At 36.3% G+C, this 14,910-nt stretch overlaps 1 protein-coding gene across 5 annotated transcripts in view; it reads right to left on the bottom strand.

Moving 5' to 3' along the window:
- The window catches only part of LOC135103629 (putative GTP-binding protein 6), a 27,890-nt gene extending 13,264 nt beyond the window's left edge, over positions 1-14,626 (bottom strand). For 2 of the 5 annotated variants that reach the window (XM_064010146.1, XM_064010145.1), the window contains exons 1-10: positions 14,480-14,626; positions 13,692-13,837; positions 13,256-13,346; positions 12,909-13,099; positions 8,363-8,465; positions 6,934-7,140; positions 6,672-6,787; positions 4,972-5,040; positions 504-705; positions 1-350 (exon numbers count right to left, since the gene is read on the bottom strand). The exon at positions 1-350 is cut by the window's left edge and continues 42 nt beyond it. In XM_064010146.1, coding sequence (XP_063866216.1) covers positions 1-350; positions 504-705; positions 4,972-5,040; positions 6,672-6,787; positions 6,934-7,140; positions 8,363-8,465; positions 12,909-13,099; positions 13,256-13,346; positions 13,692-13,742 — 1,380 coding nt within the window. In that variant the 5' untranslated portion in view covers positions 13,743-13,837; positions 14,480-14,626. The remainder of the gene's footprint in view (positions 351-503; positions 706-4,971; positions 5,041-6,671; positions 6,788-6,933; positions 7,141-8,362; positions 8,466-12,908; positions 13,100-13,255; positions 13,347-13,691; positions 13,838-14,479) is intronic. The other 3 variants (XM_064010148.1, XM_064010149.1, XM_064010150.1) reach the window with 3 other exon arrangements.
- Positions 14,627-14,910: the final 284 nt, after the last annotated feature.

The following is a 14,910-nucleotide window of genomic DNA, read 5'->3' as shown; positions in this document are numbered from 1 at the left end:
CACTTGTGCTGTGCTGTCTGTGGATACAGGCTTTTTGCTTTCCTTTGATGGAGGGGTAGGGGCTAATTTCTTTGTGTCTTGACTGGGTAGTGCAGTTCTTTTACTTTCTGTCGGCTGTGGAATGGCTGGCAGAGGCTTATTCTTGCTGGGAGGAGGCTGTGGTGTGAAGGGCTTGTGCTCATAATCTGGGGTGGGGAGGCGTGGGGTTTCTGAAGGTTTGGATTTCGGAGTGGGTGTGGCTGTGTTGGTGACATGCATATTGGTGGATGTAGTTTCAACAGTGGGTTTTGCAGGCTTGGCAGCTGGCTTTGGGGATACTGCAGGGGCAGAAGGAGGTGAAGATTCTCCCTCTGTGGAAAATTGCATTTGTGGATCAATTAGGAAACTTAAAGACCTGTGAAAAAAACAAAATCACATAAAGGGCATGTGATGAAAACAACACAAGATCACTATGCTACAATTCCATTCCATTTCAATCATGTCTGAGAGCAACCTCTACTCACCTGGAATAATGATGCCAGACAGTCGTTTGTGTTTCTGTTTTAGGCCAAGTTCCTGCAGCCATGGCACAGGAGGATTTGCATCTGGCCGAGGACTTGTCTCTGGCCTTATCCGCACCTCTGCCTGCCTGCTGTGCGCTGGCTGATTGAGGGCTGGCACACTGGGGCTCCGAGATAGTTCTCCATTAGCCTGTGAAGGTGTGTCCTGTGGGTACATGAAAGGAAATGCTCAGTACTCTATTTTAATCTGACATGAGCAACTGAATATACATTTTCTTCCTGTGTAACATACTGCACTGTGATGCAAGAACAGTTAACATTTATGATAACTGTGCAGGTAGTGAACATACTACTAAGCAAAGCACATGCAGACAAACAGTATCACAACAATTTTATATAAAAGCTTGCATTTCAAGAAAATGGAGAAAAATCAAACATATACATAAGTATGACATGGATGATATTACTGTCAAAGAAATGTTGTCAAAATGGTGTATGTAACTAAAATATACAATAGAATTGTTTAAATCTTGATGGTAACAATATGCATGAAGGGATAAGAGGAACAACAAAATATGGTATGCGAAATTAACAAACTGAACGTCACATACTAATATAACAAGAAATTAAAATTGAAATAGCAAGAAATCAAGCAACTAGGAATGCAAACAACAATCTGGGCTAATGTTAATCTGCAGTTAGCGACATTTGCGATTAGAACTCTCACCAAGAAAACAACTACATGGCTACTTAGGTTAGCCCCTCATATGTTTTTGCATGGATGGAATAACAGATTCAGTGTTTGACATATTGACATAAGGAAGAGTTACCTTTTGTGACCACTCCTTACTTTGGCTAACAAAACAGCTGTTTGTTTTAAACAAAGCGTTCTACTGAGGTAATGAGCAATGCCTGAAAAATATACAGACCATGAGTACATAGTACAAGTATTAGAGTTTTACAAAAAATGGTGAAACAAATAAGTGAAAAATAAGCCATATAATTACTGCAGTGAAAAGACTGAGTGCATTGGTGAAGAAATTGAGTGATGAGGGATGCAAGGATGTCCCTCACCACAAATATGATGGTGGGCCACCAATTTTTTTATTTATTTATTTTTTTTTTTGTTTTGCTGTGAACTGAAAATGTACCTGTCTCTTGATAGTGTTGTCAAACATTTTGGGAACAGCCCACCACCATGTTTGTGGTAAGGCACATCCTTGTGTCCCTCATCACTCAATTTCTTCACCAACACACTCACAGTCTTTTCATTGGCAATAGTTATGTGATGTATTTTTCAATTTGTTTCACCATTCTAGTAAAACTCTTACATTTTTACTATATAATCATGGCCTGTATATTTTCCAGACATTGCACATTACCTCAGTAGAACACTTTGTTTAAAACCAACACAACTGTTTTGTTAGCTAAAGCAAGGAGCAGTCACAAAAGATAACTTTCCCTTCTGTTAATATGTCCAACACTGAATTCATTATACTATGCTTTCAAAAACATATGAGGGGCTAACCTAAGTTACCATGTAGTTATTTTCTCCATGCAGATTTTTTTTCAGACTGAGAAGAGGGAAGTTGCAAATGTCACTGACTGTATGTTCAACAAACAATGAAAGGATTAAATACTCTATCTCACACACTCCCATATACACAACAGCTTCTTGGAATCCCTGAACACTTTCTACCTTCCCCTGTACTTCTCTTTTTCACACACTTTATCCACCATCTTTTCCTATCTCCCCCTCACCCCAGTCCTTTGTAATCCAACTTTTCTTTTCAAAACACACACACACACACACACACACACACACACACACACACACACACACATACAAACACAAATATGACAGAGCAAGGAATCAAAGATAAAGATTAAACTATACTATATTTCCAAAAAACCTAGAGCAAAATCACCTTTATTGAGCAGTAACTGAAGCAAGACAGCACACCTTTTCTTGATACAAGAATTAAAGTACACAGGAGGGGATTCTGAATTTCTACTCTCCTTCTTTTTAGTCATGTTTTACAAAATGCTAGAAATACAGAAGATATATTCCTCCAATCCTACCACTTAATGTAAATAGTCCCACAACATGACAAAAAACTGTAACTTTTTTCCCTTTCTTACATAAGTAAAATTAATTTTTTTGGTATAAGCAAAGGTAAAGACAAACAATGAAAGGTTATCAGTCCATTTCTGAGAAGGCTATCTTTGACCAATGATCCTTCACTTATTACTTCAACTGATTATTTAGTCTTTTTTGTTTATTTTTATTTTTTTTTTATCTCACTGGAATCTTATCTAACTGTTAATCCCTCTGTGCAGTAGGTCAGATAAGATAGCACCCCTGGGCCTTTTCATCACAGTCTGTAGGCAAACATACACAGCCCATCCCATCCTCCCACCTACTTACCTATTATCTAAGTAAACAGGAAATAGTATCTCATATAATAAAAATAGATGATGGTAATATAATATAAATTGCTTCCTCTGTTACTCTCCTTAGACATGTTTAGTGAATGTTTGTATATGGTGAGTTTTATAACAAACTACCCATTTGCATATCCCTCCTATGGTACCACATCTTAATAGTTTTACAAATTTATAATAAACCTGCTAAATGCATGAATCTGATAAACATAACATCTACTTATTCTTGCATTTTCTCTCTGCAAGGCCAAACCAGTACAGTTCATTCACTCTATCACTTTACGGATGTAATTTCTACATGGCTTCTCAACTATTCCATTGTTTGCTGTTTCTTTGAAGATAGCAATGCATATCCACCTTGCTATACACTTTCCAACACAATTCAATGTCTTCATACCATCTTCAAAAGCTCAAGCTTAACTATCATAATAAAACTCATGATTCATAACATGTTTCACAGACAGTGACAAACTTCCTAGTGTTATTACAGACATGAAACATAATCAGCATCTGTTAGAATATAATAGTATCAGAAGTCAGGAGTACTTCTTTTTCAGTCACACCATAGGCATATAAAGACAGACGAACATAGTGACAACCTACATCAGTATATGAGCGACGCCACAACTTCTTCATCATGGAGTGTGTTATGAGGATTGTGAGGGTCCTGGAAGACCTTGATGACAAACTAGTGTGTAGAGAAATCAAGATGGAAAGACACACCCACACACCACACTTTAGCTGATGACAACTGCACCTCTGACTCCCTCATGCCAGGACACAAGGACTGAGGCTCTGCTCACCACCTACTCTCAGCTATTCTTATCTTTTTATCACAGATATTACACACACACACACACACACACACACACACACACACACACACACACACACACACACACACACACACACACTATCAGTAATAGTAATGTAATTAAAGCCTGGACCAAAACACTAAGATAGGGTACACATTTCCTAAGCTGAAGATAGTTGCATTTAAGAGGAAGGAAAATTGAAAGCATGGCAGGTTGTCTTGCAATAAGGGGCATGCATCCATCCATGAGCCCTTCAATCTTTCATTCTTTAAATCTTCATATGGTTGCCAAGCTAATTATATCCTATATCCTAGGAAACCAAGATAATGGATTCAAAACTCTATGAACTTGCTCTTGAGTACTAACTTCTTGTATTCAGTCTGCAGTCATACCCACACCCCACAACTCACGCACCCACACCTCACACCCACCCACCCATGCAAAAAATAAAATAAAAATAAAATAAAAAAATAAATAATAAATAAATAAAAAAAAATAAATAAATAAATAAATTAAATAAATAAAATAATAAATAAATAAATAAGTAAATAAATAAAAAATAAATAAAAATAAAATAAATAAATTAATTAATTAATAAATAAATGAAAAAAACAAAAATAAAAAAATAAAATAAAATAAATAAATAAATAAATAAATAAATAAAATAAATAATAAATAAAAACAAAATAAAAATAAATAAATAAAAATAAATGAATAAATAAATAGAATAAAAATAAATAAATAAATAAACAAACAAAAATACAAAATAAAATTAAAATTAAAATAGATAAATAAAAATGAAAAAAAAATGTAAAGTAAAATAAATAAATAAATAAATAAACAAATAAATAAATAAATACACAAATAAAAATAAAAATAATAATAATGAATAAATAAATTAAACTAAAGTAAAGTAAAGTAAACTAAACTAAAATAAAATAACTTAAATTAAATTAAACTGAATAAATAAATAAATAAATAAACAAACATGGCAGAGGATACAACTTGGAGAACAAAAGATAGCATTCAAAAGAGAAAAAAACCTCACTAATTCATATAGAGTTTTCAGTAAAATAGCCTTGCAAGGATACAAAACAATGAAAGTAGTTTCCATTCATTGTTAACAAGCAGCTATGAACAAAAAAGTCTTAGGATAGCATGGGAAAGACAGCACGACTTCACAGCATCTTAGCAGCTTTGGGGTCACTTACATGGTCGAGCTTGTCCTCAGGGGTTGGGGGGAGAGGAGAGTCTGTTTCATCGTTGTTTTGGTTTTTCATCTGCAGTGGCAACAGCAGTGGCAGCAGGAGGGATGGAGGGGGTAGAAAGAGAGAAAGAGATGTGCTTGGTTAAACCCACACCCAGGCAGGGACAGACGCATAAGAGAATAATACAATACCATATATCCTTGACCCACCTCAGAGAGTGCCCACTGCACCTCTCAATTAAGCTCTATACAGGCCACTTTGAGTCAAATTTTCTTTCCAATGCAGGTTTGTGTACTACATGGCTTGGACAGACAATAACAGGCAATTGGACAATGCTGTGCAGATCCAAGGACAATGCAAAAAAGCTGGTGAGTCTGCATACTCCTTGACAGAAAACAATACTTCTCAGTTAACACAAAAATTCATATATAAACATCTATACATTCTGAATTGCAAAATTTTCAGATTCACACCTCATTGAAATCTAGGCAATGATAAGTGTGTATTAAAAAGAGTAAAGTAATACTGAATTTGTAATTCTTTGGAGACTTACATACATAGTTAGGGGAGACTTTTGTCCTGCAGTGGAATCAACAGAAGCTGGTGATGATATGTACAAACACAGTGAAAAGGTGCAACCAAAAGTAATATACTTTCCTGGCAAGAAAGCTCCTTGGTAAAATAGGCAATTTTATTAAGGTGGACTTCCTTGTTCTAATCACTGTCTTGAATCATAACAACTGCACTAATATCTGAAGAGGTTAGTGACAGCTTCTGTTAAAAGTGTGTGAAGGAGACTGGGTAAAGCACAAAGTGAGACTGAACAGCTGAATGCGTGCCAGCAGCTTTCTTAGGTGATTTATTTACTGAGACATCAAAGTGAATAATAATCTACTCTAATTTCCTTAGTTAGTGTTTGAAACCAAGCATGTGTGTGCAATGTGGTTGACTGTGTATTATACAATACCACAATAATGTGGTTCACAATCCCTCCACTTATATACATGCTGTCAGAACACTCCACATATGAGTAGCTCTCACCAGTATGATGGATACAGATGATGAGAAAAATCTTAGTGAAAAAAAAAGCTGGAGTTGAGATTACTAAAAATACAATCATGGTCATTTCAAGCACCAATACCTTTATAAATTTCGGGAACTTGGAAGCTTCATCTGATATTTACCTGTATGTGATGTTTCACCTTGAAGAAGCAGCCTCTGATAATATTACATACCAATCAATCATTTCCTATCAGCAATTGATAAACCTCTAGACAGAAGCTGTCAGCCAATAAAAAAAATTCTTGAAAATGAATCTCCAGATCCTGTATATAATTTACATTAACCCTTTCACTACTATTTGGCACATCATTCCTTGATTGTTAACCACTCTGAAATATTTCTTCTTGTTTGGCAGCCACCTCTAAAGACTATACAGTCTAGAAATTGCAAAATATATCCTTTTAACCTCTTTAATTCTTGTAGATGCTTATAGAGATTTCACACATTGTTTTTAGTATTGAGAAGTGTTGTATATTGCAAGAAAATGGACCATTCCTGCTCTCTACATCTTTCATTCAGATTATTCCTTCATTTATATGGACATGAAAATTCCTGTAATGCACCAAAATGGTTAAATTCCTATAACATGGCAACATAACTTGGTATGAGATGCACCATAATGGAGGATAATCATCACTCACGTTCTCTTTGAAGAGTCCTGAGGGTGGACGCCGGTGGGAAGGACCTTTGGGGCGGTTCTGGGTAACATGGGTAAGTTTCTCCCCATCTGTGTCTAAGATGAGGCTGCTCCCATCTTCTGTCCAGGTAAGGGAGATGGAGTGATCAAATACAGTCCAGATGAAGTTATGATGATTAATACTTTACACTCAAGAATGAGAATGTAATGAGGATAATTCAGAATCACCTATCATTGACATTTCTTTTTACGGACCCAGCTCTCACCTTTCAGTGCAGTCTTCTTGGTGTTCTTGGGCATGGCTGGGTGAGAGATTGTGTGGTGGGGTTGTGGGGCACCCTCATGAGGCTCAGACACACTGTGGGAAGCTTGAGAGGTGGGCTTTTTCTCAGGAGGAGGTGGGGCAGAAACCTTTTTTTCTGGTAGAGGTGGTGGTGGTTCTTTTTCTATAGGAGAAGGCAGTGGTTCTTTGCCTGATGGAGGGAGTAATAGTATCAGTAAGTTAAAAAGAATCTCTCTCTCTCTCTCTCTCTCTCTCTGCTAATCATGTAGATGACTTGAAAAATACTTGCATGTAATGACATTGACAACTTTATAAACAATACTGGTTGTCATTGTCACTTATTTATATATTACAACAACTGCTTGAAAGATATTTTTAGATAAAAATAATGATACATTTATCAGTCTATAAACCATGACATCTCCATGATTCAGGAAACACTAACTGTTCAGTTTTTATCCTAATCAACCTTTATCAAATAAAATTTAAAGCTGTTCCCAGTTAATTATTTTGTGAGTAATCTAAGGACTCTGAGTAATGAAAATATTAAGATGGTTATGTGGATGTCTTTTAGGGAGTCAAATCCAATATAAATCTTTCTCACGCTAACCTCATGCATCATGCATGATATAAACAATCAACACTGTCTTGGGATGTCGAATGTTGTTAGACTTTCCAATGCACAACAGATCAGCAATGACAACACACAGGTGAAGGCACAGAGGCACCAGAAAACTAGGGAAGCGAGGTAGGTGGACTCGTGAGCTACTGACCTGCCTGGTTGCTGATAACATACTATCTAATCAATACCAAGTTCCACTCAACATCTACCTTTAGAACTATCATGCCATTTTTTAGGAGAAGGGAAACTGTTATGTAAGTGAGATAAACTGCTACAGGTAAACAAAGCAGCAGATACATTTTTGTTAAGGAGCTGGGTGGTTAAGATGAAAATTAAATAAACCATAACAGTAGAATTAGTATGGAGAGTTTACATATATAAAGATTAAGTTTGCAAAATCTGGACAGGTGGCAGTACAATGTCACTAATGAATGTTAAGTTGCATCCAACTAGTTAAGAGAAAATAACATGAAGAATGCCACAATCATTCATGAAAGTAGATAAGGTAATCCTCATATTTCAGGAACTGTGACAAAGTGAACTGCACAAGAGAACTACACAAAGAAGTTTTCTAAAAGGTGCATACCACAGATTGAAACAAGGATCTCCTAAACTTAAATGCAATGCTATAAATAATAGATTAAGTCTGGCATTGCCAACAACCTACTGCTTCAAATGGACTCCAACAAACTCTCTTCATTACAGCATACACAAGTGAGACACTGATAACATTTACATATTGGTGACAAGAGTGCCACATCATATAAAGGACATTTGAGTGGTATCTTACCTGACTTGTTGAGAGTGCTGGTGGGTGTGCTGTCAGCTGAACTACTTGGTGATCCTTTCTTAGCTAATACTGCTGCAGGCTTCTCAGGCCGTGGTGGTTTAGCCTAAAATGCAAACAATGAAACTTAAAAAAAAAAAAAAAAAAAAAAAAAAAAGTCGCTAGAATGGCATAAAACATACAAACTACATGCATTAATAATTTAGTAAAACTTATGCCTAAGTACAGAATAAAATGTACACCACTTAAGATGTGTGGTATAAGGATACTGGGAATAAGAATATGGAATTAACAGACATATTATCCTCCCCTTACAACAATAAAACAATGGAATAGCAGTTCTTGCTCTGCAATACATAAGATGTGGAGATAAGGGTAATGAGGAATTGGAGTTGAGTTGGACATATGGTTTAGACTTACTAAATGTTCTCAAAGGGCAGTAACGGAAAGGGTGTGTGAGGGTGCATAAGGAAGGAAGTGCTTAGGATGTGATTAACAGGGAGGAAGAAAAGTGGGTTCACTCACCTTCCTAGCCTTGTTGGTGCCAGCCATGATTGTTACAAAGATAATAAATACATAAGCATCACTGGCAATTTCTGTTTCACATATGCCACAAATGCCACATACGCATATGATGAGAGAAGTGATCTATGAATATGTAGAATGCAAGAATGCAAGGGAATCATCACAGTGTTCTAAGGTACAGGCATAACTTTTTTTTACATCATAGTCTTCTCTACAGTAAATGAGAGAGCATGTATGAGTGACTAACACCTCAGCTGAGAAACACTCAATAATCACTGACAACTGGAGAGAGAGGAGGGAAGGAAGGAAGGGAGGACTAGAGAAGCAGAGACAACCTGAGCCTAACAAGATTACTACCTCCCATACCAGAAAGACACAACCTCCTTTACTGGCCTTCACTGACCTACTTGTTAACACACCACATACAGAAGACCTACTTGTCACACCACTCAGCCTACTGTCTCAGCTTGAGAACTGACCATCTTAACTGTGTGTGTGTGTGTGTGTGTGTGTGTGTGTGTGTGTGTGTGTGTGTGTGTGTGTGTGTGTGTGTGTGTGTGTGTGTGTGTGTGTGTGTGTGTGTGTGTGTGTGTGTGTGTGTGTATGTTTTTACCTAGTTTTACCTAGTTGTGGTTTATGAGAGGGAAGTAATCTCATATTATACTGTCTATATATCTATCCAGTTTGGTCTTAAAAGCATGGACAGTTACAGCACTGACAACGCCTTCACTGAGTTCATTCCATTTGTTCACACTTCTATGAGGAAAACTATACTTCTTGATGTCTCATCTACAGTTAACTTTCTTCAGCTTCTTACTGTGTCCCCTTGTACTCTGTGTGTCTAAATTTATAAAACATTTTTTGTCCACATTTTCCATATCATTTATCATTCTATAGATGTTTATTAAATCTCTCTCTCCTATTTTTAAGGGTAGGAATTTCCAACATTTTTAATTCTCTTTTCATAGGCTGACTTGCTCAACTCTGGAACCACCTTGGTGACTGCTCTTTGTACTCTTTTTAATTTTACAATATTCCTCTTTGTATGAGGAGACCACACCATTGCTGCATATTCCAATCTTGGTCTTATCATGGAAATCAACAACCTTTTTATCATTCCTTCATCCAAATATGAGAATGCCATTTTTATTATTTTTAACAAATTCATTGTCTCTCCAGTAATTTTATCAATGTGTCTGTCCGGAGTCAAATTTTCAGTAATTGTTACTCCCAAATCCACTTCCTCTTTTGACTTCTTTAACTTCACACCATCCATCTCATAATGATATTGTATTTTTCTTACTCTTACCAAACTCCATTACTTTACATTTACTTAAATTGAATTCCATTTGCCAAGATTTACTCCATCTACTTATCTTATCTAAATCATCTTGCAGTACTATACAGTCATTTACATTTTCTATCTTTCTCATCAGCTTAGCATCATTCGCAAATAAGTTCATATAACTATCTATTTCTTCATTTATGTTGTTCACATATATTACAAACATTATCGGACCCAACAATAACCCATGTGGGACACCACTAGTTACTTTCAGCCAAGATGAATTTTGGTCTTGTATTACAATTCTCATCTCTCTATCATCCAGATAATCCTCCATCCACTCCAGCAGTTTTCCTCAAATTTTACCATAATTTATTATCTGATATAGCAATCTTCAGTGTGGTATCTTGTCGAATTATTTTTTAAATTCTAAGTAGACACCATCCACCCATCTGTCTCTCTCCTGCACAATATTGACTATCCTTGAATAAAAGGACAATAAGTTCATGGAGCATGATCTTCCCCACCTAAATCCAAACTGACAATTTACCAAAACTTTATCTCTTTCCAGATGTTTCATCCATCTTTCCTTTATTGTTCTTTCACATAGTTTTCCTAGAACACTAGTCAAGGACAATGGTCTATAATTTAGTGGGTTTTCCTTACTTCCTCCTTTGAATGATGCTTTTGCTCTCTTCCAATCTTTTGGTACTCTTCCCTGTGATAGTGATGTCACCACTAAACTGTGAATTTTATCAGCCAGTTGTTCTCTACATTCCTTCAATATCCAGTTTGATACTCCATCTGGAACAGTTGCTTTATTTATATCAAGTTCTTCCATCATCTTTAGTATTTCCACATAACTGACTAGACTGTACTTAGTATATTCCTCACCAACTTATCCCTTCCAGTAATCAAACTCCCCTTCCACAGTAAATACTGATCTGAAACTATTGTTCATAACCTCTGCCATGTCCTGTGCATCCTCATAAATTTTTCCTTCAACTTTCAATCTTGATACATCTTCCTTCTTCATCTTCCCATTAATATGTCTAAAGAATAGTTTGGGTTCATTTATACACTTATATATTATATCTCTTTCATAGTTTCTTCTCTCCATTCTTATTATCTCAATGTACTTGTTTCTAACATCAATATATTCCTCCCATCTCCTCTCAGTTTTCCTCTTCTTCCATCTATTCCAAGCATTTGACTTACAATTTCTAGCCTCTTTGCTTTTTGTACTGAACCATTCTTTACCCTTTCTACATCTCATTCCTTCTCTGGGCACAAATTTCTCCACAGCAGAATTGTATATCCTTATAAATTCATCCCACTTTTTCTGAACATCTTCTGCATCTTCAAAGTCTTTCCAGTCTATGGCAACAAAGTACTTTCTCAATTTTTCAATATTTTACTATATTTAAATCTTTTCACCTTATAATTTTCATCAATGATTACATTTTCATTTTTCAAATTAAATTCCATCAACACATGATCACTTTTACCTAGAGGGCTATCATAGTGTATAGTTTCAATAATTTCCATGTCCTTGGTAACACTAAATCAAGTCTTGATGGTTTATCTCTCCCACTAAATCTGGTATCACAATCAACCCATTGAGTCATCAAGTTTTCCACCGCCCAGTTTAATAGTCTATTACTCCATGAATTCTCACTTCCAGTAGTTGTCAATGTCTCCTTACAATTGGAATCACCAACAATAACTATATCACTGCTTTCCATCACTATCTTTTCAAGACCTTTTAACACATCTACCAACATCTCTTTGTGCTCTTCTTTTCACCAAGCATTGGTCATAGGTGGCACATACTCTCCTACATAATTAATTATCCTTACATTTCCACTTCTAATCACTTGTACAATTTCAGACTTGTCTTCACTTTTTATTACCTTCTCCACTTTAACATAATTTTTAGTCAGAATGATCACTCCCTCTCATCCCTTGTCACTTCTATTTTTCATCCATAAATCATATTTATCATCACCAATGTCAGGAGTTCCCCATTCATTTTTCCATTTTATCTCACATAGTACAACAACATCCTGTGCAGTTCTGTTTAACAATTCATTTAATTCCATTTTAGTTAACATTAATCCATTTACATTAGTATAACATACCTTACTTACTGTTTGATGTACCATTTCTTTATTCTCATATCTCTTACTCTCCAGAAAATTTCTTCTCCTCCTCCGTTTGTTGTTCGTTTTTTTTGTTTAGCCTCCTTTTGCTCCTTTTGCTTCAACCTTTCAGTCTTATCCATATCCCTATTTATCCATACATTCTTATATTCTTCATCTCCAGACAACCTCCAAGACCCATTAATTACCCATTAATTAATTGTGTGCATGTGTCTTTACTGACATGTGAAGCAGAAATGAATTAAATCCATAATGAAGTCTGATAAATCTAAATAAATAAATCCATATAACTGCAGATATCTTCCAAGCTATTCTCAGGTTATGATTTTTTTCATTATTATCATTACCACACAATAAAGTGAAGAACATGGCTATTTGCTTAGTGCCTAGTACAGGAGGTGGGTTACAGTGACAATAATGATAATTTTTGATAATAAACTGAAAATCATTCTTTCTAACAGCATTATAATGAGAAATACCTATGATATCCAGAAGACAGTTTTCCCCTCAACCACACAACCCCCAAGCACTTGTTAACACATCCACCGTAAGAGATTCTTCAAGGCATCATACTCACCACTTCTTCTGAACTGAGCAGCTCCACAAAATTGTCGGGGAAGACACCAACGTTGCCTGCCAGCTCACCCTTCCACCAGCCCTTATCCTCCAGTTCCTTGCACAACACTGTGATGATATCTCCCTCCCGCAGCTCCAACTCATCTTCATGCTCAGCTGTGTAGGGGAACAACACCCGCGCCAACTCTCGCACTGATGAAGGGGGAAGACATGTGATGCAGATGGGGAGTAAGTGCACAAACACATACACACAAACAAAAAATATGCAGAATAAAACAAAAAGGAATAAAATAAGTGAGTTTCTAGCACTTTTGGATTATGGTATGATTACTGGTGATCAGAGCTTACCAGGTTTGGGTGGCAGTTGTGGCGGAGGGGGATGGTGTGGATGGTTTGTAGTAGTGGAGTTATGGTGGTCTGTCTTGGCTGCATTCTCCACCTGCAGCAGTTAATATTGTTACCATCACCACCATCACTACTACATTCTATCTTTATTATATTACATTAAATTGAATATGAATTGCAGTTTAGGAACTGTCTAAAAAGTAATCTGGCTAACCCTCTTTATTTTATGAGAGAGAGAGAGAGAGAGAGAGAGAGAGAGAGAGGAGAGAGGAGAGAGAGAGAGAGAGAGAGAGAGAGAGAGAGAGAGAGAGAGAGAGAGAGAGAGAGAGAGAGAGAGAGAGAGAGAGAGAGAGAGAGAGAGAGAGAGAGAGAGAGAGAGAGAGAGAGAGAAAATTTACAACAGGCCAAGAGGAATGTTTCAATTTTATACCCTTTGTACCTTAGTCTTCTCGTCACTGCTGGTCCCTGTGGCTCTCTCCAAGGCGTTCATCCGGGTCTTGTCTGTCTTGGAGGTGACCTTCTCTCCCTTGGGCTCCAGGGCAGGAGGCAGCTTATGGGGCAGGTCACGGAAATTCTTCAACTGGCCTGGGTGGGGAGGGTCAGTGCTTAGCAAATCAATGAGCTAAAAAGTTTTGTTAGAATATATGTTAACTGATTTTAGACCTGTAACCTCTTCACTACTATTTGGCACATCTTTCCTTGATGAACCAGTCTTTTCTTGTTCTACAGCAACCTCCAAACATTATACTGGCAAAAAATTAAAAAGTTTATTCTTTCTTGTAGATATTTATAAAGATTTCACACACTGCTTCTAATACTGTGAACTGTTACATATCACAGTGAAAGGGTCAATATTTAGCAATTCAATTTCTCAAAATTATATTTTTTCTGTCTGCACTCTTATTTTTTCACATCTATTTTATGCATTATTTGTATATTTTCTGAAGTCTTCTCCTATGTTCCTTGTCCTTATTTTTACATGAATTATGATTTATATATAAATTAGTTGTCTTTGGAACAAACTTTCATAAATGGAAAATTCATAAATTGCAATGGTGTATTTTTTTTTTTTTTTTGGTCCATTTAAAGCATGTTCCATTATTCTTAAGGATATTTCTAAAATTTTCATTCCCAAAGGCAAAATTCCATATTTATAAATCAGGACACAGGACAGGCTGACATTGGTGTATTTGTAAGTAAATTACAAAATGCCTGTACAGTGCTCACCATTTTCTTTTGGCAGTGAATCCTTGGCTTTGTGGATAGGCTGGAAGGCAGAAGACCCACCAAGACCTCAGAATCTTAGCTGACCCATTAGTGGTGGTGGTGGTGGTGGTGGTGGCAGGTGTGTTGGAGGTGATGACTGGCTCCTGCTTCATGCCCTCCTCTTTCTTCTGATCCTGCACTTGGTTAGGCTTGATATCAGCTGCTGGAGAGCCTGGCATGAGTGGCATGAAGTGGCATGAGTCAAAGTAAATTTATTTTCTTATAATCATTCATTCATCATTGCCAGTCTAACTTTATTTCTCTGCATGATGTTTTTTGATGAGTGTTTTCTATCAAAATTTTATTAATTTGGATATGGAGACAGGTGGCAAAGATAATCAATTATCTAAAAAACTGACATAGATAATAGTGAAAAGATAATCTTATCACCC

This window comes from Scylla paramamosain, chromosome 9 (genome assembly GCF_035594125.1).
Source record: "Scylla paramamosain isolate STU-SP2022 chromosome 9, ASM3559412v1, whole genome shotgun sequence".
NCBI lineage: Eukaryota > Metazoa > Arthropoda > Malacostraca > Decapoda > Portunidae > Scylla > Scylla paramamosain.
This window is presented reverse-complemented; position numbering and strand designations above follow the sequence as displayed.